This window comes from Leptopilina boulardi, unplaced genomic scaffold (genome assembly GCF_019393585.1).
Source record: "Leptopilina boulardi isolate dan_hultmark-lab unplaced genomic scaffold, ZJU_Lbou_2.1 LbouV2_216, whole genome shotgun sequence".
Lineage (NCBI taxonomy): Eukaryota > Metazoa > Arthropoda > Insecta > Hymenoptera > Figitidae > Leptopilina > Leptopilina boulardi.
In genome coordinates, this window is record NW_026137770.1 from 942817 (window position 1) to 965428 (window position 22612).

General features: G+C 27.7%; 1 protein-coding gene and 1 long non-coding RNA gene across 2 annotated transcripts; one reads left to right on the top strand and one right to left on the bottom strand.

Annotated features, from left to right (window-relative positions):
- Positions 1 to 11313: 11313 nt before the first annotated feature.
- LOC127279557 (uncharacterized) lies at positions 11314 to 11905 on the bottom strand. The gene is made up of 3 exons (XR_007842651.1): positions 11806 to 11905; positions 11504 to 11542; positions 11314 to 11402 (listed from the first exon to the last, which is right to left on the bottom strand). It is a non-coding gene; the product is annotated as an uncharacterized LOC127279557 (long non-coding RNA).
- A 6731-nt stretch (positions 11906 to 18636) lies between these two features.
- LOC127279546 (uncharacterized) lies at positions 18637 to 20961 on the top strand. The gene is made up of 3 exons (XM_051301979.1): positions 18637 to 18962; positions 19040 to 19146; positions 19271 to 20961. The coding sequence occupies exons 1-3, from the start codon at positions 18893 to 18895 to the stop codon at positions 20873 to 20875; spliced, it is 1782 nt and encodes a 593-aa protein (XP_051157936.1). The 5' UTR covers positions 18637 to 18892; the 3' UTR covers positions 20876 to 20961.
- The last annotated feature ends 1651 nt before the right edge of the window (positions 20962 to 22612 follow it).

The window sequence follows — 22612 nt, forward strand, 5'->3', positions numbered from 1 at the left end:
TACAGATATTTTTCGCCTCCTCTTTTTTTTTTATGACAAAGATCAGATAACAATGAGGTCCTTGACGGCTATAGTGTTGTGGATGAGAAAATACTGCATTTCCTGCTGCTAATAGACCAACTTTAACAAAAGAGTCGTATGAGTTTAAATTGTAAAAATGACCCGAATTCCCAAAGATGCGCTCGCCCTTAATGATCTGGTATAGATCAAAGCGTGAAAACAGTTAAAAGCCCTTGAAATTTCAAAACTTGGGAACAATGCCTTGAAAAAGGGAAGCTGGTATATATTTGAGAACTGGTACTAGACCTCCTGCGGTCGGAAATGCAGTATCGAAAACTACAAAGCCAAAAAGTCAATAGAATTTCTGCGTTATTCAGGACATTACTTGGATCGTTTGTCAAGTGTCCTGCCAGGAAATGGGAATCTATTTTATATATGCACCATTTAAGTGGGCACGTCGATTTAAGTTTGACTGGTAAAACACTATTATATAGCCTATATATATATATGTTTTTCTATTTTCCATTTCCATCTGCTTTTAAATATTTTATTAACATATTTCTCACGAAACAATATAGACGATATTTTTTAACGAATGGAATTCCTGAAATTAATAAATTTTTTCAAACCTCTTAAACTTGTTCCATTGATTTTATGATAAAAAATTAATATATTCTAAATTTAAAAAGGAGTGAGATAAACAGTCCAATTTGATATTTTCTTATTTTTAAGTTAAATAGCAATTTATAATAAAATTTTCATTAACATAATTTAAAAGTTTTATCTTTTTTTAATTTCATGAATTGTTCATTTTTATACCCAATGACAATTTTTAATCATTTAAAGTGGTAAAAATAAAATTGTTTACACTTTCACTAAAATTTTTTTTAAATTATAACTTGCTTTCTGAATCATATAAATATAAGAAAATATAAAAGTGAACAGGAAAATGAAAATCTGGATTTTTCTATTTATAAGTATATGTACTTGTAGAAGACTTAAAAGTTTTAAATTATTTTTATAATTATCTAATTAGAGTTGAAATTTTGTAATAACTAAAATAAATTATCGGTACTATTATTGTGATAACTATTTTTTTTTAAATATAGGATATATATTCAGAAAATATATAGAAACAAGATATAAAGGCAATAAAATTTTTCTGAAAATAAAGCTTTTACAGCTTTTGCTATATATATGCGAATGTTATACTAAAAAACCAGAATTGATATTTATATAAGGAAACACAGAGTATAATAATTCTAAAAATATATTTGTCATATGATTTAATTTTTTTTTAATTCAATAAACCTTGGCCGCACCTGGAATTCCTAACTCGAAAGCTCATGTCTGGCAATTTTCAATTTATTTCTCATTGAGGGGAATGTTGAACTGAAATGTTGAGCCAAAGTTATGCCAACATAAGAGTGTTTCAGTGCAAATGTTAGTACCTCGGGACAATTTCTCGTTCATCAGCTTCCATCACTGCCATAAAAGTTGGTACTAATGTGATGCTAACCGTATATTTATATCAGTCGTTACACATCGACTTGTTCCAGTATCCAATTTCATCTGCTATCCTCTTTGGTGTAATTTCTCGCCCTCTTCCATTGCCTTATACCGTCTCTTTCTCTTTCTTTCTCTCTCTCTCTCTCTTTTTCTCTTTGAGATGAAAAAGAACGAAAGGCACATTTCAAGAAAGAAGGAGAGAATCATGAAAAAAAAACAAAAAATCAATTGAGAACCAAGAGTTCTGGGAAAGTGGATTCTGTCCACTATCGCGGGTACGAAAAAGTAACGGAACCACAAAAAACGACAGATTTACGATCCGCTACCGAATCCATTGCCAATCACAAAGCCCACAAAACTGGAGAATGATCTTCCACGTTTTCTGAAATCCCCTCCGACTATACTCTGTGCGATATATACTAAATGGAGAAGAAGACCTTGAATAATGACGCAATTGTCATCACATAGTTTCGCGTGATCCTGAATAATTTTCATTCCAGAGGGTCTTTTCATTTTATTTCCTGTGCAATTTATTTTTTATGTCCCTCCTTGTTTTCGCTTTTCTGCGGTATGTTTCTTTTATTATGTTTTTTTTTTTTTTTTGCTTTTTATAAAGTTATACGCTCACGTATACCAAATTAATCCAAATATTGGGATTATTTTTTGATACTTAAATTTTGGTATTAAAGTATATAATTGTCATGGCTGGCATGTTCATATTGACAAAGTTCATTAATCAATTTCTTCACTGTACTGAATTTTTAAGTTTTTAAATTAATTTAATTATGAATTTTATATGAAAGAGAATAGCAAATATTTATAGTTATAGTGAGCAATTGAATAAGAAAAAATTTCTTTACAGATAATGTAAAATACACTAATCTTTATATTTATATTCGCTATTACAGCAGATTTAAGGTCAGCTTATGATCACAACACTTGAAAGTTTTTAATTATTTTTATGGTTCAAATGACTATTACACATATTATTATTTGCTTCCTCAGGGAAAAAACATTGTAATACCGAAATTTTTCGAACTCGATTTTTTTTATGTATCTTTCTGTTATTTGACCTCAGGAATCCAAAAATCACATTTTTAAAAAATGTCGTTCCGTGTATATATGTATTAATACTACATTTTCATAAATATCTCGAATACTATAAGAGCTAAAGGGATATTTTTTGTTTTAATTTTAAGTCTCACTGGCGGACAAATAATGACAGTACTTTGAGCCATAAAGATTAACTATTTTTTTTTGCATTGGGAACTCTTACTTGGAACATTTTACAAAGTATATTTAAGACATAAAAAAGACTTACAGCTTCTTTATAGTATTAAAATATCCAATAATAACACATTTTATGTAAAATAAATAAAAAATTTTACAAAACTGTTTTTAAACGAATCTCAATTTTTCATGTTTTCTTGTGCGTCTTCTCAAGTTTTCGTCTCATTATTAAATTTTTTCTTTAATTATTCCTTCTACCAATATCTATTCTCTAACTTTTTTTCTCTGTCTTCGCTATACTTCTTTTTACTATCGCGTTCTTCCTTTTTTTTCTCTGCGATTTTTTTTTTTTGTCGATTTCTTCCAATTCGCCCTTTTGCACCTTTGGGGGACACCTGCAGTTCACACTCCGTGAGTTGAAACCGTTACACTCATCGGTCGCGGAGATTCTGTAGATTCTGACTAATAAAGACATAATTCTACCAGATAGAATCTACCTTCTCTTCTCTTGTTCACAATTTTTACGAGCCTCTTTGGTACTTCATTCCCATTCGAAACGCATATTTCGAATGCTTATATATACTATATACACGACGAGGGGGCTTAAATAAAAAATGTTGTTTTTTTTCAATGATTTTGTGATATTTCCATTTGAGCTATAACTCAAATCGTTAATCAAGAATCTTGTAATGATGGCATAGATTTTTTTCCAGCATAAATATATATAAAAATAAATAAATTAATATTCTATGGATAAAGTTATAAGGCTGATTAACTAATGGTCATAGTATATATGTATATAAATGTTATGTGAGTGTGAGAGAGAGGAATAGGGGCTTGGATTTTATAGCCTCTGGAAATGAGTTGTACTTATTATTGTATAGTATGTATAACCCTTGTTTAAGTGTGTGGGGGAAAAATTACTTAATAGCTATAGCATTCACGGTTTGATGCTCGTAAAATATTATTATACCTGTACTGGAAAGTCGTCTCTGTAAACAATTCTTAATCTGGGATATTATATGGTTTTTCTACTCAGTAAATTATTATTTTATTTATTTAAACTCTCGTGTCGATTTTATTTAATATGTAACTGTGGTTTTTAACGCTTACAAGAAAAGTATTGGATAATATTTGATTATTAAGAAAAAAATTGTATATGAAATATGGCTGTAAAATTTTTAAGGTGGCGTCTTTTTTTGTATATTTGAGGTTATATGCGACGGGCGAATTTTAGATTGATGACAAGCAGCGCACCGTGGTCTATCAAAATAGTAAAAAATTGTAAAAGTTAAATCTTCACGCGAGTTTTCAATGTATATATGTCAGTACTATGTTCGAAAAATGCAGTTTTTCTAATTTTATGTATATTAAAATATTCTAAAATGTTCGGGAAGGATTACTGAAGGTACTTAATGGTTTCATTTGATAAATACGATACTAAAAAAAGTATAAACATAACCTCAAATATTATAATATACATTTTTTAATGAAATAACAAAAGTATTTGTACTTTTTATTAAAATAGACGAAACATTACCAGTAGGTTATTCATGGTCATTATTATTTTTGTTATTAGTAATAGTAATAATGTTAATAATAATAATAATTTTTTAGAAAATTATATTTTTTAATAATAAAACTTTTCATCAAAATAATGAAATTTTGTCATTTGTTGAATTTTTTCTCTCAAGTAAAAAGTATCGGATGATATATTAAAAATAGAGGAATTAATTTTAATTTGAAGAAATTATAGTCAAATCGAAGGATTCCATTTTCATACCACAGACAAAATTTTAATAGCATATTTATCGCCTAAAATCATTAAATGCCCTCAGTAATGCCCCGTGTAGAAATGTCCCTAGCTTCCCAACGTGATAATGGATTCCGACTAGAACCGCGCTAGAAAATCTAGCCTAGAAAAGTCGTACTCGAACCTGATTAGATTCTTGTGAGAAATTCAGACTAGAAATATCTGCTGAGATCCCGTTTGAATTCTAGAAAGGCAATTCAAACTAGAAAAATCTGATTAAGCCCTTACTAAATTCTAGCCAGAAATAACTCGAATCGGACTTAGATTATTTTTCGATGTTTTCTTTATTTAAAATATGAATTTAATTATGTTCAATAAGGGACACAAATATTTTTAAAATGTTCGTTTTAGAAATAATAATAAAAAAATAAATATTTATAATAATAAATTATAATAATAAAATTATTAAATAAATTAAATTTATTATTAAATACCACTGAGTGATAGAATCAAAATAATATTATTAATAAATTACATTATAGTTTCACTTTTTATTTAATTTAAAAATAATATTTAAATTTAAATCGAAAATATCGAAATCGATGTATCGAAGTTTTCAATATATCGATGTTCCATCGTCGAGAGTGATGAAATGAATGGTGCCAGTGCACATGTCATTTTGTGTGAACCTGAATTTTATTGTTCTTTTGATAATTAAAAAAGGAAAATAATGAGAGGAAAAAAAAGCAATCGCGAATGCGTAGCAAACAATATCAGAAGGTAAATATTAACATAATATTATCAATTTAAGAATATTTAATATTAAGCCAACAAACATGAAATATGTACTTAGCATATTAAAAGTAAAAAATATATTAATTGGTTTTCTAACCTCAAATTTTTGTCTTTATGTTAATATCATTATTGCAAATTTTTAATTTTTACTATGATTATTCCAATTTCTTCAGGTAATATTATGATTTCTAACTTTTTTATTTATAATTCTGGTTAAAATTTGTGTTAGTACTGTTTGGAGGTTAGGAAGTTTAATTAAACTTTACGGCTATAATAAATAGCATAACGGGCGTTTTTAACTCTACAATTTCAAAAACACACACGGAAGAAAAGACGTTGGATCTTTATAAAAATATGTTTTTTGGATTTATTAAATATTTATTAATTTTTATTTAATAATAATCGATTAAAAGGAGCTAATAGGGTTCTAGCGAGAACCCTTTACTTCTGGTAGGGAAATCGCAGGGATATCTCTGCTAGATCCATACCAACATTCCTCGCTGGCCTCGCTCGTGACGAAAAATGCCGGGTTCCACCTAGAGTTTCCCTTCCGGAACCCATCTGGCAAAAGGGACGCACAGCGAGGTCCCTATTAAAATCTAACTCAAATTTCTGCACGGGGCTTCTTCTTGGATATTTTGGAAAATATTTATTGTCAGATACATAAAATTGGAAAAACTGCATTTTTAATGTATTTTTCGAACGCTGTTCAGAGTATAATGTATCTTTTTCTAAGATCGCACTTTTATAAGTTCGTGGTGTAATTCTGCGTCGAATGATATATATTATAGACTTATTTTCATTGAAAACTCGCGTGAATTTAGGTTTTACCATTTTTCGCTATTTTTGACCACTGTGCAGCGCCACCAACTTATGAAACACTTGTTAATGATCTTTTATCGGTCGGTAATTCAGAAATCTAATCTCGAACATACATATAGTGCACTAAAATAACTTTATTAATTAACAATAGATATGTCAAAAACTGTCTCTTTAGTTACATATCTATCATCCAAACATCTTTATTATAAAATCAATATGCAGTATGTGAATTTCTTTCCATTCGAAGTTTCCATATATACATAGATATTTTGAAAGTAACAAGGAATATCTATATACTGATTTATAAAAAAACGAAAAATCGACTGAAAAATATAGTCTCGCGTGTCTGGGTGATCTTTTACCGGAGCAGCCCTCCAAATTACAGTTAACGCTTCTACGACAGATTTACCCACCAGGGAGAATCCTGTGGGACTTGTTTCTGTGACTAAGGACTCCCAAGGGTATGTGCACGCTCATACATGTGAATTGGGAAAATTTACGAGAGCTACTATTGAGGTGAGAGGGAGAGAGAGAAGAAAATCTAAACAGTAAAACGAGAGAGAGAGATAAATTGGCGGAAAGAGGAAAACTTCACACACATATATATTGTAAATGTTGCATCACGCGCGCATATATGTTATAACAACAGCCATCAGTGAACCGTCCGAGTCCTCGTTATGCTTTTAATCGTTTCATCAACTTGTTGTTATGAGACGCCATTTTCAAGTCGATTGCGAACAAAATCCAACCGTATATGAGTATATGGTAACCCCTTGATGTTTTTCACCGGAGATTATCCTATATATCCCTGCGGAGCTTCGTGCACACGATTCTGGAAACAATGCTCTGGAATTAGAATTTTCAAAATATTGCTTCGGAAATTGCGTACTCTGATAGGATTTTTGCCGAGAAAATTGAACTTTATCATACATTTGATGTACGAGAATGTGACATTTTATTTTCAAAAATTTTTGACATATACACAGAGAGAATTGGACACATATATTTTGTTATGAAAAATTATTCGTCATTATATATATAGTTTTACAATATAAGGTTGTTGCATATATATTTCATGTTTTGCATCGCGAATTGTCCCGTGAACAATATTACTTTTTCAAAATTGATGATCAGATTTCTTTTATGATGAATGCATAAGTCGATCAATAAACTTTTTACTCTTTTTTTTTATACCAAAAACGAAGTAGATTTTTAACAATAAATACATGGTTTTCATATTTTTAAATATTTCTATTTTGAATTAGTGTAAATTTCTACTAATTCTAATTTATAGAGTATAGGCAAAAATTTAAATATAATATAGCATTTAATGTTAACTTCATACATGATTGTTATTAATTTATTGTCAAATTCTATAAGAAAATGTGCAGTATATCATTAAAAAAAGAAAGAATTAATTATTATTCTATTACATATAATATAAGGAGGAAACCATTTTTTTTTAACTATGTGAAGAAAATAAATGTCTTATGTTCGAGGAGGAATTTTCAGAAAGTTATATAATATCTTTACGAAAATAAGAAAAGAGAGTCATTTATATTCTCAAAGTGTCTTGTCAGTTTCTACACCATTCTGATATAATTATTCCTGAAGAGAGGAAATACAAAAATATTTTTAAAAAAACGAATTAATTAATAAACCATTTAAATTCATCTCAACTATATTACCTGGTTGGTTCAAAAAATAAAGTCACTTTACATATATATTTTAGGATTATTAAAAATTATTGAATTATTAAAATTAAAAATTATTAAAAAGCTATTAGGCCAAAGATACTTTTGGTCAATTGGGTCACAAAATAAAGTCTCATTATATAAATATATAGCAAGAACTAAAATTTTTTTATTAAAACATTAAAAACATTTATGTTTCGTTTAAAAAAAAATCAGTGAATCAGTAAATAATTTCTAAAGTGCGAGAAAAACATGGAGAAAAATCATGATGGAACGAGAAAGAGAAAGGGGAGCATATAAAGAGAGAATATTACCCGTGTGCTCGCGGGGATATAGGAGGAGCTCGCGATAAATAAACTCCAGCCCCATTCGAGTAAGTGGTTATGTTTTTAACACGTGCTAGCGCTAAGCGAACACCCCACCATAACCACCATAACTACCACCACCAGTACCACTTGTACCACCACCATAAACATTCTCCGCCTTCTGTGATTCCAGCGCCATACGCGACTATCTCTCTCTCTCTCTTTCTCTCTCGCATATATTTTCTACCTCCCAAATGACATGAAGCGTAATTTTGTTATATTTCAAAAGCAAAGGTGTTAACATAAAAATGTGATTGTGGAAGCAAAATTTTACCAAAATACACTTGTATAAAAAAAATTTTTATTTATTTTTTTTAATACAATAAATTTTTTATTGTTAGGTCCACAATATTAATTTTGTTACTCTCTAAATTTGAATCAGCGGAAAATCGCTGATTGGGCAGCTATAAGTATGCAGCTGATTCAAACAGCGTATATACATTGATAATTAGCGCATATACACTATTTCATCAGTGTATATACGCTGTTTGAATCAGCTGCATACTTATAGCTGCAAATTAGCGACGTTTCGCTGATTCAAATTTAGAGAGTAGGAACTTTACTCTTAAAAATATTAAGGTACACTACTCTTTAAGGTACCTTATAGTTAAATTTAATAATTTAAAGCCTGATGAAGGCTAAATAGCCGAAACATGTATAGTTAACTGTATCAATATATACGAACATCCTAACTGTGAAAAGCCTCGAAACATTATTATTAAATTAATATAATTTAAATGTAAAAATAAAACATAGGATTTCTGTAATTGCTATATAGGACAAAACAATTTTGATTTTGTTGAAACAAAAAACAATTTTCTCTTTATAAAGTTTTTAAAACAATATTTTTTCTTTCCATGTGTAAGACAATTTTTGGTTTTTAAATAAGATTTTTAATCATCAATTAAGTCCATATGTGGACTAATAATTTTCAACCAAAAAAATTGTATAGACTCAAAATAAGCTTCCTTTTTAACAGTGATTGTCAATTTTGGAAAATTCAAATTTTTAACTATATAATCCTTATAAGGCGCCGGATGTCCATAAGACATTCTATAGGATATATCCTATGAATATTTGAATTCTATAAGGAATAGTTTAAAATCTGAATTTTCGAAACTGATGACAATCACTTTAAAAAAAATTTTATTTTAAGACTAATTTTGGTTGAAACAACTTACATTAGTCCTGAAATATCGATTTAAACCAAAAATAATCTACTTTAAGGCAAACATATACTTTTTAGTTTTAATACCTTTTAATACTTTTTTAGTTTATATATTTTTTTTTAATTTTACCAAAATTTGGTTGGGCTAAGAAAATAATTTTGTTGGTATATTTAAGCAACAAAAAATAATAATTGTATAAGAAAAGTCATCAACATATCATTCTAAATAGATAAATTAATCGAAATATTTTAACCCGTTTTTACTCGCAAGGCTTTTAACCCATTTTTGCTCCCACTTTAATTATAACTCACTTTTGTAATCAGCCCCTCATATATATTATCTTCATTTTTAGCGTTTATTAATGTATAAGTATTTAATTATTTTAAAGTGCAAAGCGACCTTCTTCCTCTGGTGAGATTTGCTATTTTTAATAATATATATATGTTACGGTCATTGTCGATTATAATGGCATTGTCGACATTGTCCAGTAATTTTGACAATATTTTTAACAAACTTCAGTGAAAAGTGACAGTGCCCGGGCAATGTCGATATAAAAAAAAAATCCATCAATAGTAATTCCATTACTTTATGATAAAAACATATAAGGGTGATTCTCTCAAAAAGAACAAATTATTTGTGCACAATTTTGGACGAGGTTTTTGTTAAAAAATAATAACATTAATTTCAACTAATAAACATTCTCCCAGCCATACGATAAAATTCAACAAATTTTTATGGGATCAGTAAAGAAAATTTCAAAAAAATGGCAAACAACTGAATTATTGAATGAAAACTAGTGTTAAAACTCCATTCCGTAACATCAGTTTTTATTCAATATTTCAGTTATTTTACCTTTTTTTAAAATTTTCTTTAGTGGTCCGATTGAAAATTGTTAAATCCTAACGCATGGCTGACAGAATTTTAAATAATTTCAATTAATTTTCATATTTTATAACAAAATATCTTAAAAGCGTAATTTGTCCTTTTTGAGAGAATCACCCATAAGCTTAAGTTTGCAATTTACTTTAAACTACTAATCACAAGTTGTTGTGTATCTATATCATTAGCCTAACCAGAACTTTAAGAAATGCTGTTGATCTAGTCAGTACATGGCCTTTATTGTCACGAACAATGTCGACAATGCCCGAAAAAGTTAAATGATATGAATATTTTTAGACATTGACCGGACATTGTCGACAATGCCCGGGCAATATCGACCATGCCCAGTGACAGTGGGCATTGTCGACAATTCCCAATAATCGACAATGACCGTATAACATATAAAATAAGGCATTCTATTTCAAACCGTACCACATACACTGTAAAAAATTTTTATGGTAAATTTCCCATACATGTATTGGACGTAATTAACCCATACAGTAATGGATTTTTTCCATACAATTGTATGGGAAAAAACCCATACATTGTATGGCAAAATTAATATACACAATGGTAATTTTACCCTACAATCGTATGGAAAAAAACCCATAAAGCGTATGGGAAAATTAATATACACGATGGTAATTTTACCCTACAATCGTATGGAAAAAACCCATAAAGAGTATGGGAAAATTAATATACACAATAGTAATTTTGCTATACATTTGTATAGGAAAAAACCCATACAGTGTATAGGAAACTTAATATACACAATGGTAATTTTTCCCTAAATTTGTATGGAAAAAAACCATACTTTGTATGGCAGTATTAGTAAACTAAATGGTAATTTTTCCATAAAATTGTATGGAAATAACTAAATGTGGTGTACAGTAATATTAATATATACTGCACTTTAATTTTTCCATACAAATTTTATAGAATATATTTTTCGGTATTTGGAATTTTTGGTACAATAAACTGTAGAGTATATTTGTTTTTTAAATATTGAAAGTTATTTTTTATTTCATTAAGATACAATTACCATTTAACAAATGAATCTTATACTATGAAATTGTGATATAAATTAGATACTTGTTGCTAACTTTCCAGTCACTAATTCAACTTCTTCGTTTTGCGTTTTTTCCTCTATTGTGTCCATTATTCGTGTTTATTTTTTTGGAAGACTCTAGAAAAATCAAGAAAAAATAATTAAGGTTGACATAATTTCTTGTTATGTATTATAAATAAATATACATATTAATATAACATATAAAATAAGATATTTACCTTAACGTCTTTATTCTTCTTCGTTAAACAAAGATTTTCCTGCAATGAAAATAATAATTACTTAAATTTTCTGAAGTTTTATCACACTGAATATAAAATTGATAATTTAATTATTTATTTTTAATTGATTTAAGTATGAAATTTGTTATAAAAATATTTATTAACTAATGTAGTTAATGTTTCTCTAGGTATTATTTCTAAAAAAAATATTTACTTCAGATATTTTTAAATTCTTTATACGCTTTACGTTTTTCTCTTGTCCAAAATTATTAATACAATTAAAAATATATTTTGAAACATACCACAAATAGGTAATGTAAATGTAATCCTTGAATATTCCTCATATTATATATTATAAAAAAACTTTTAACACAAACGGTTTTATTTTCTCGTAGTATGTTTCCCAGACTATTGCTTGAGAGCAACTGACGCTTGAAAGGGCTTTTTTCGAGAATTTCATGGGGAACATTTAAAACATTCTAAAATTTCCTATATATTTTCATTTAAAAAATTTCACAAACTTTCTGTCTACAAAAAACTATGAAAAAAAATGGTCACGGAAAACTCATAAAATTATCTCTCTTGAAATAAGAAACCCTTAGCCGGCCATCCTAAACCATACCAGATGTGACAAACATTTCAAAATAAGAAAATATGTATTACAAAAGATAAAAAAATTTCTATCGTTACTTTAGAATAAAAATATTTAAGAGTATATAACAAATCTTTTATAAAACTATTATTGTATTTAACTTTTTGTTAAATAACGTAAGTTGTTTTCACAATTTTATAATATTCATTTAACTTTTAAAAACTTATATTTCATAATTTACACAGTAAATAAAAATATTTTTTATTTATACAACAACAATGTTTACAACTAATTAATTAACATTTTTAAACTATTATAAATGAAATAAACTTACCTTACTTTTTTACAACACTTTTGTTAAAAAATAAGACACATAAACTAAAATATTGTTGTTATTATTATGAATTAATAAAAAGAATTTAATAAAATATATTATATAACAAAATGTTCATTATACAATAATGTTTGTAAATTGTCCATACATGATTGAAAATATTCCATAATGTTATGTAATATTTCTATACATGTGTATGGAAAAGCATTTTTCCATACATAAATTTTATACGTATAGGAATTTTTCCATACAGGGATTTGGAATTTTACCATAAAATGGAAAATATTCCATAACGTTTTGAAATTTTTCCATACTTGTGTATGGTAAAGAATATTTCCATACAAAGTATTGAAAAAAATCCTTACATTTGTATGGGAAATTTTCCATTATTTTTTACAGTGTATGCTAAAGACTATCGTGTGTAGAGCACTTTTTTTATATAATTTATTTTATTTAAAAAACTTGAAATATAAAATATAAATAATGATTTTAATAGAGAATTTCTCAAGCTTTCAGACTGTAATAAGCTTTTTTTAAAAAAATAATTATTTCTTGGTTTAATTTGTATTTAAAAACTTTATGATATCTCAAAACATGTCATCTTCGCAATTTTGTTGTAAATTGTCCAAAATTCTTTAGTTTCTTCCATCCAAAGATTATAATGGACTTTTTAGTGGTTTTTTTATGTTAAAAAGATCATTTTGTCAAAAGTTTTTAGCAAAAATATAATTTAATTATATATGAAAAGTGCTCTACACGCGATAGTCTTTTGCAGGTGGTACAGTTTGAAATAGAATGCCTCATATATGTATATATATATTATATACATTAAAAATAACAAGAAAGAGGAAAATTTTTCTATGATTGGTAGCAAACGGTGCGTGCATGAATATATACATATATATGTTCATTTAACGATTTGTGTGTTCGTTTGGAGGAAAGAGTGAGAAAGAGAATGAGAGGAGTTATAAAGCTTCTCTTTCGTCGAGATGGGAGATGCGCCGACATAACCGATAAATAACAACGGCAACGAGCCTGTCAGACCCTTGTTAAACCTCGCACTCTCACACACATATGTATATATGTATGGACGCAGACAAACGTGCACACGCGCTAAAGCTTATAGTCTTGCAAGTATTATAAACGCAGCCTTTCATATATACATGCAAACGCATTAGAATACACTTTAACACACTCAAAATTTAAGAGTTACAGATGCGAGTAGATTGCCAATGAGTCGAGTTTGCTATATATATGCAGGTATATATACACACACACCTAGATAGTAATGACGGGTGTGGATTCGTATGAGTATAAACAAGATAAACCTGCTGGAGTAGAGAGAATCCTGTCTGGAATTTTGGAGATGACTTCTCCTGAATTTTCATTGATTTATTGTGTTTGCGATAAAATCGCTGTTTACTTGGATGATTCTGAGTTCAAACGTTGGTTTCTCGAGACTGTAATTGACGGTTTTTTCTTATAAAGATCATAAATATATACGAATTGAATCTATGTATTAATACACTGAGAAAAATATCCTATTGAATCAATATAGCATTTCTATACTAAAGGTATAAAAATTATTTATTCAAAAGCATATATGCTTTCGAATCAATAATTTTATGCCTTTAGCAGAAATGCATATTTTTCTTACAGTATAAAATCAGACTTTTGTCTGTACATTGCTCAGAATCCAAAATTTTTGACATAGTTTGTCGTTGAACAACAAGGAGTCTAAAAATGTCTATAAAAGAAATTTATGTCTGTGTGTATAGACAAAAGCTTTATTTATTTATATTTAGTTATTATTATTATTTATTAATAACTTTATTACCATAGACACTACAGATATTGATTTAAACTTAGAATTTACTTATGAATTATCATCTAATAACACATTAATTTTCTTGATCTTTCGTTAATTATATATAGAAAATAATATTCTTCACACAAATTGGTATATCACAAAAAAAAACATGGTCGCAGATATATTAATTTTGCATCTCACCATCCTTTATCACATAAAATTTCAATAATTTATTCTTTAGTAGATAGAGCGCAGTTAAATTATCTGATGAGCGCTATACTATCTTGAAAATCTAAGTTTATTTAAAAGAACTCTATACTTCAAAATATTACAATTTTAAATAATGAAATCACTGAATTTAAAAGAAGATATATATCGAAATGATTTATATTAAAAAAAATATCAAACAATACTGTTAATTTTAATACTGATATAAATAACTTAAGTAATTCTTATTCATTCTTAATTTCAAATTTTTTATTTTTTATCGCAAAATTCAAATTTGAATTTACCGTGAAATTTTATTAATACCTAATCTAATCAAGTAATATCTAACCTAATTGATTTTTAATCTAACCTAATTGATTTTTGGAACTGAAATCACGTGTTGTTTTTCTTTTCCAATTCTCTTTTTTTTAAATTTCAAAATGTAACAATTTAAAAAACAACATTTCCTCTTTATGAGGTAAGTTTCTTTTTCAAATTGAATATTTCTTGTTCATTGATTCTAAAAAAAACATTTTCATTACAGGAAAATGTTGTCATTCGTCAATTGTTAATAACTATTTTTTCATTAAATAGCCATTGGACCTGAAGAGGACAGTAAAAAAAAGGCTTCGTAAAAATTAATCAACAACAATTATTAAATTAACAAAAATTCAGACAATATATTTTTTTCGTTTATTTATGATTCTAAAATTTTGGCAAAATTTTTAATAAATATTAAGAAATACATAGTAGAGACTATAAAAATCTAACATCTGTCATAAATGTCGGCTTCCTGATGATGATCACGACGTGTTAAAACTTCCACTTACGCGGTTGGACGTTAATTTCGCTTTAGCTCTAAAAGTTACTCACTTCCACTCAAGGTAATGAGAATCTGCCCTAGAATTCAAGTCACAAAATGGGTTTTATGAATTTGTTGATGAAATGCATTTTCTGAGTTAGACAAGTATAGTATAAGCAATTACATGTGAAGACAGTGAAAAGGGGTTATAATAGGTGTTCATAAAATAAATCTTTATTCAAACAAGAGGAAAAGATTAAAGCTATTTTTAAATTTTGTTATATTCATCGAAAGTAATTTTATTATTTAATTTTACACTAAAAAAAAGTCTTTATTTCACCCCATTTTTGAGACTGAATTTAAAGTTGTAAAAATAGTTTAAGCGCGACTTATCGTACTTTTACTGTGTTATCGATATAACAATTAATTTATTCTTTCTGTAAAAGAGGTTACCTACTAATTATTTTTGTTTACAATTTTTTTTATAATAATTATATGATATTGTAACATGTGAACATTACTGTATCGTATTAACTTTATAAACTTTTAAAGTATATAATACAACTGACATCAGATTTAAGAAGCTGACAAGCGTTGAAAGGGCCAGACGTTAAGCGCAAAGAGTGGCATTTAAAAAATAAGGGAAAAAATCTTTTTGAAAAGATAAGAGTCATTCGATAAGATACAAGTTGAAAAACACGTGTCACATAATTATAAATGTGTAAGGAAAATTTATCTTCCAGTCGTTTGAAAAAGTCTGTTTTAAATTAGAGCGCGTGCCAGTTGTTCTTTTTTTTTTTTTTTTTGTTAAAATGGATACAGTCCATTTCAATCTTCTCATTTCTTAATGCAGTTGTATCATTAAAATACTAAATTTTTTTTCCCTCACAAGTTCGAATTCCACTATATAAATAAAAATAGATCTTGAAAAAAAGAAGATTTATTCCATTAGTTATTAAATTTTTTTAAAAGAAATATATAACTTTTTTAATTTTTCAAAAATTTTAAATCCAATTAAATTTAACTTTTATTAAATGTGATGAATGAAAACAAAAATGTTAATAAAAATTATTGATACGTTAACTATATTGATTTAATATCTTTTATAATAAAAGAATAAAATAAAAATCCTTCATATAAAATAAATATCCATATTATATTTGGTTCAATTGAAAATATTTTCGACTATCGGTTTTACAAATATTTTTTGGCAGTTTTTGCACCTGGCAGTGTATCACTTTTCTATATACGGAAGCTGTTGGCTTTTGGCGTTCTAACCCTCTTGCAATAATATTTTTTTAATACCAACTCCCTGCTTGTTCTATAAACACCATGGGATTAGAATTAACTCTTGATGTTTGCCGCCCTTGTCATATCATTCACTCTAAAATCACACATAACAAGATATATATATATATATATATTTTTGAGATAAAAAAATTTAATTCACTATACAGTAGATATATAATTTTGTGTCTATATAAATTTAAATGAAAATAGATTGTATACTGCTTTTAGAAGGAAATGGAAAATAATGGCCTCGTTATTTTTCGACGTTTTTTTCGTTGTCACATTTTCCCGTAAATTTCAACAATCACTATTCCCATGAATCATTTCAGTGTCGTTTTAAAAGTGTACGACATTGAAGAATGTTCAATAAAAAAAAAAATTTTTTTAAAAAACATACACTAGATCAATTCCAGACAATATGTAGAACGATTTCTCACCTTCTTTTCTGGAATATTGTTCTCGTGAATTTATAACGAAACGGGGATTACGAAAGAAAGAGATCAGAAAATAAATCAAATTTGTTAAGAATTTTGCAATTTTTATTGTAATATATATGATTTTTTTTCTATTAGAAATTAAACGTTTTTTATCAAAAAATATGGATCGTATATTTATTCAATTTTTTAATATCACAAATACTAATGTTTATTTTTAATACCTTTTTTATATAATTATTGTCTAATTAATAAATAATTATTTTTTTGGTACAATAAATTTGTAATTAGTAGAAATTTTTTACGAAATTAGAATAATATAGTTAACAATTTTGTTATTTCAGTTTATTTTTCGTATATATAAATATATATATATATAATATATGTATGAGAATGAGGGGAAATATTTTTTTTACTTTTTTTCCGTTTTTCGTGTCAACGGTGGTATGGGTTATATTCTTTATACATGCTGAGAACGATCTATGCGTTGTCATCTTTCCGGTGTCATAAGATGCTGGAAACGAAGCTGAAGACAAAGTAGAATGCGAGAAAACCGGAAGTCACACAAGAGACCGAAAAATACCGACGCCAATTTCTATGCTCAGTTTTATTGTATTTTTTATGGCACACATAAATGAGTCCCTTATACGCGAATTTACATATCATTTGTTTCATGATTCACACAACTTCCACTCTACTTAAACATTTTCATGTAATTTTTCATTTCATTTTTTTATTTATTTTATTTATTACTCGTTTATTTTTAGTAATATTTTATCATCTATAATTAAATAAAGAACTATCACTATAAGACCCTGAGTAATTGTCATAAATTTTACGACCTTATATCAAATTCTTTAGAGTATATAGAAAAAAATTAAAATTCAGACAATTTAATGTATACCAACAATGATAAAATTAATTAAACTGTTGCAATTTTGTATAGACAATCTTTTTTTTTTTTTTTGAAATGACAATTGATGATGTAACATCAGTGAAGCATTGCAAACATGTTAATTAGCATATCAGTTGTCACGTATATTAATTAAAACGCTTTTTATTCTTAAAATGTTGACATATCATTTTTAATGCACCACGAATACATCCAAATATTATCTAATCAATTAATAACCATTGAAATTTCTGATAAAATTTACATCATCTTTTTCTAATTTTATTATTATTTCATTCACATTTCATTTCGACTTTTATAAATTTTATAAACGTATATATAATTAATTTATCAATACAAGAGAAAGAATTTCTGATACTAAATAATTTTATTTTTCCTTAAAATGTTTTTCATGAATAAATGCATTATTAATTAAGAAATAATTATAAAATAATAGTAATTACAAATTAATATAATTACTTTATATTGATTTATTATAATGTTAATTACATCAATAATAAATTAATATTATAGGTTTATAGCATTAAAATATTTATCATAATTGCATCATTTTGTAGGAATTGATTAAGAACAATGAAACAAAATTTCTAATTGGAATTGAAGTTATAATCTGTATAGTAGTAGCAATTTCGATTAAGTTGATTCGTGATTTATTGCAATTGAGGTCATGGGCTATAATTTTTATTTCCTATATACTATATATATACGAAAGACCCTAACGTAAAAGCGAACTTGACATTAAGTTTATTAACCTCCACGACAAGAGCCTATACTTTTATTGTTAAGCAATAAATAGAATTTCCTGTTGTTTTTTTTTTGCAAAAGGAAAAACGATATTTATTTATACTGTTAATTCTCAATTATAAACATCAATACATCAAATAAGATGAAGGTTTTTCAAATTGTATTTGACATTATTCCCCTCAATAATCTCAAATAGTTATTGACTTATACATCAGACATTTACTACTTTTCCTACAAGAATCAATAATTATTAAAAGTCATTAATGCCAAAGCTATATACCATGCGGGAAGTGAAATACTTTATTCTTAAAATCCCAGTTTCTGTGATTTTTGGTAAGTTTCAAATTAAAATTTAATTTCATATAATAATTAAATTATTTTACAAATATTAAAACTAATTTGATTATTAGTATTTTCATGCACACTCGCTTTATTGGTAACAATTTTAGTTGATTGGATATGGATACAAGCAATTAGAAAATATAATCAAGATTTTATGTCTTATCAAAATAATTCAGTGAGTAATACAGTAATTATTCTAAAGCTTATGAGAAAGCAACAATGATTTTAATAATTAATTAAAGCTAAAAAATTATATTTATATAAACAAAAGTAGAATTATAGTCTGTTAAAAATTGCAGGGTTTGTCATTAAAAATTTGGATGAACGATAATCATATCCGTGAGCGAAGAGCGGATTTATTGGGAGTTATCGAAGATGGAAATTACGATATTCCTGAATTGCAAGCTCTTGGATATTGCGTTGGTACATGTATTCCTCCATGTCATTGTATTTGTCATGGATGGCATGATAGAACCGATATTCCTATCAATTGGACCTGCACGAATATTAACAATAATCCATCTGCTACCGAAAATGTTGCATTGAAACGAATATTTTCTAAACCATCAAAACCAACTTGTCGTCCTAGGCCTACTACTAGAAATGTTACTTTAGGTACAACTGCAAATGTTACTAAAGGTACTACTCCAAGTGTGACTCCAACCACTGCTACAGATTTTACATCTTCTTCTCCGTTACTCTCGTCCACTGTTTTTTTACCCGCTAGCGATAATTATCATGACGGAGATTATGATAATAGTGAAATTGAAGATATTCCAGGAAATAGTATTGCAATCACATCTCCAGATAGAGATGATTTAGTTACTTCAACTGGTACGGTTTTGACTTCACCTTCTGGTGCCTCTTCAATTGATGGCGGTTCTTTAACAATTGGTTCTGGTTCGTCTTCTACAATTGGCATAGGAGTAGCTTCTTCTTATTCATCATCTGATGATGGTTCTATTTCATCTTCAACTGTTGTTCCAATTAGAAACGATTCACTTTCTGGGATAGTGAATAATTCTGAATCAATTGCAAGTTCTGAAAGTACAACCGTAACTAGTTCTGTTGTGCAAGATCATACACAGATTAATACTCACTATCCTTGTCCAATTCATTGCCAATCTCCTTGTGAGTGCACATGTTATATAGATTGTGATTGCTTTTGTAACAGCATTGTATTTCCGCCTCAAACCAGTAAACCATCTGTTTCTAAACCTTCTGAGCCTCCTAAACCTTCTCAGTCTTCTGAATCTTCTAAACCTTCTGAGCCTCCTAAACCTTCTCAGCCTTCTGAATCTTCTAAACCTACTGAATCTTCTAAACCTACAGAACCTACTGAACCTACTAAATCTACTGTAACTGCTATACCTACTGAACCTACTATATCTAATGCACATACTAAATTTCCTTATCTTACTCGACCCCCTTATTTAACAAGACCCCCTTCAATTCTCAATTTTCCAGAAATACCAAGACCTCCAACGCCTGATCCACCTATAATTATTGAATTTCCTGTAATTATTAATGATCTAACAAAGCCACCTTGTCCAATCTCTTGGGTGGGTCTTCTTTGTTGTCAAAAAATAGAAAAAGTCAAAAAAATCTTTGATCGTACAGCTAATGTAATTTCAAATGCTGTTCAATCTGCAATTGCATTCAAAATGCATATACTGAATGTATCGGCAAAAATAAAAGCAAGTTTATTTGGAAGTTTTTTTAAAAGGGAAGTAAAAAGAGTCCTTCGAAATACACAAAATATTAAAGTTGATCAATTTTGCATTAATAATCAAATGGACTTTAATAGTGCTATGGAAAAATTAATAAATGCTGTACAAAAAGATCCTTTCAAATTTCGAAAGAAAAATGCAAATGAAGAACTTCAAAAGATAATTTGTGTATAATTTTATGATCAAAATTTTTGTAATGAACAATATTGAATATTGTAATATCATTAATCAATTAATAAATAAATGTTATACATGTATAATTATGAGTATAGAATTAATATTTGTGAGCTGGAAAGTTAAAAGGGACCAAAGGTATGCGGAAAAATCGATTTTCACTTTTTTTCCACCCCCGGCTTCTCTTTTTAAAAACCGATACCAGATTTGTAATCAGCAACCCTGAAATTCCCCGTGTAACACCCGTTTTCTCGAAAACTTTATTTTCGCATCTTTAAGTCCCTTTTCACTGTCCAAGTTGAATTTAATTTTCTTTAATTAGGTTAAAAATTAATATACTAATATATAATTTTCACTATATTATATAATCTGGAAATTATTCTCAAATAAAGTACTTGACAGAATAACTAACCGAAAATAATCGAGGTCGTCACGTGTCATTTGGTTTCAATACGTCGAGTTACCCCAAATTTCTAATACAATAATCCCCATTAAACAAATAGTCTCGATCTACCAGTGATCCTGGAAGTATATACATATATACTTGTATATATATAGCAATAATAGTATAATATTTTCTATAGTAAAATACACCACATATATGGTACATATGTCCCGTAAATATATATGTGTGCTTCTTGTACAATACTCTACACATATACATGTGTATATCCATATAATATATAATCAAAGAGTGGTAGTTTTTCTCCATACTGGATACACAAAACGCCCACCCTGAAATCGGGTTTAGTATAGTCACCCTCCTCAATATAATGCAACTTAAGTTAACTGCAGGAGGAAGATCGTTTATATAGCGTGTGATGTAAGTGTATTTCTATATATATATATATATGTTGGAAAATAGGTGAAAAGACTCTTCTACTCTAGCGTTGATAGTCATCGTATATATAAAATTGAAGAGTATACAATACCTATAATACGAACAGCGTGGTGAGCAGTTCCAATTCTATGGGGTTGTGATCTTCTGTTATTCTAACCGCACGATATACATTAACGTCTATAGATATATAGAACCCATTACATTACGCTTGAATTCCGGCCAATAAAAGCCAAGTGACGTTTTTTATTGTTATACTTATTTCTAATTAAGTAAATTTTATGATCAACAAAATTTCAATTATGCATTATTTATATAACAATTTTGTTGCTCTTCTTTTAATTTATCTAAATATAGTTTATCTTTTACAATGTATATTCTAAAAACAGTACAGAGTTCTAAAGTATAAAGTCGCTCGAAGCGCCTCTAGAGGATGTTTCTTCAAAATAATGGATAGCTTAATCTGACAATTATACATATGTCGTGACAAAAGTTAATTTCTTTAAACTATTGTTAATATCCACGAAAAAAATGTTAATTATAATCAAAAATGGATTTCAAGAAGTGGATATTTCTATATTTAGAAAATAGGCCTTGCAAAAGGTGACGGATTACTAAAAAGTAATTGTAACGTGATTGAACTAATTGATAAAAAAAGTTTATTGCTTGAACTGTTTTAAGAGAAACATTCATACATTATAATAATATTTGAGTTATAATAAATAGTATTCGAATAGATTTATGTACATGTCAGTGTTTTTTCGGAAAAAGTTATTTTGTATGTAGGTAAACAGTATTAACTTAATAACAGTAATCTTGAATAAATCATTAATTAAACTCTGCAAACAGCAGCTATATCCATTTTTCTCTTTTATCTTTGAGACACAACCTTTTCGGAA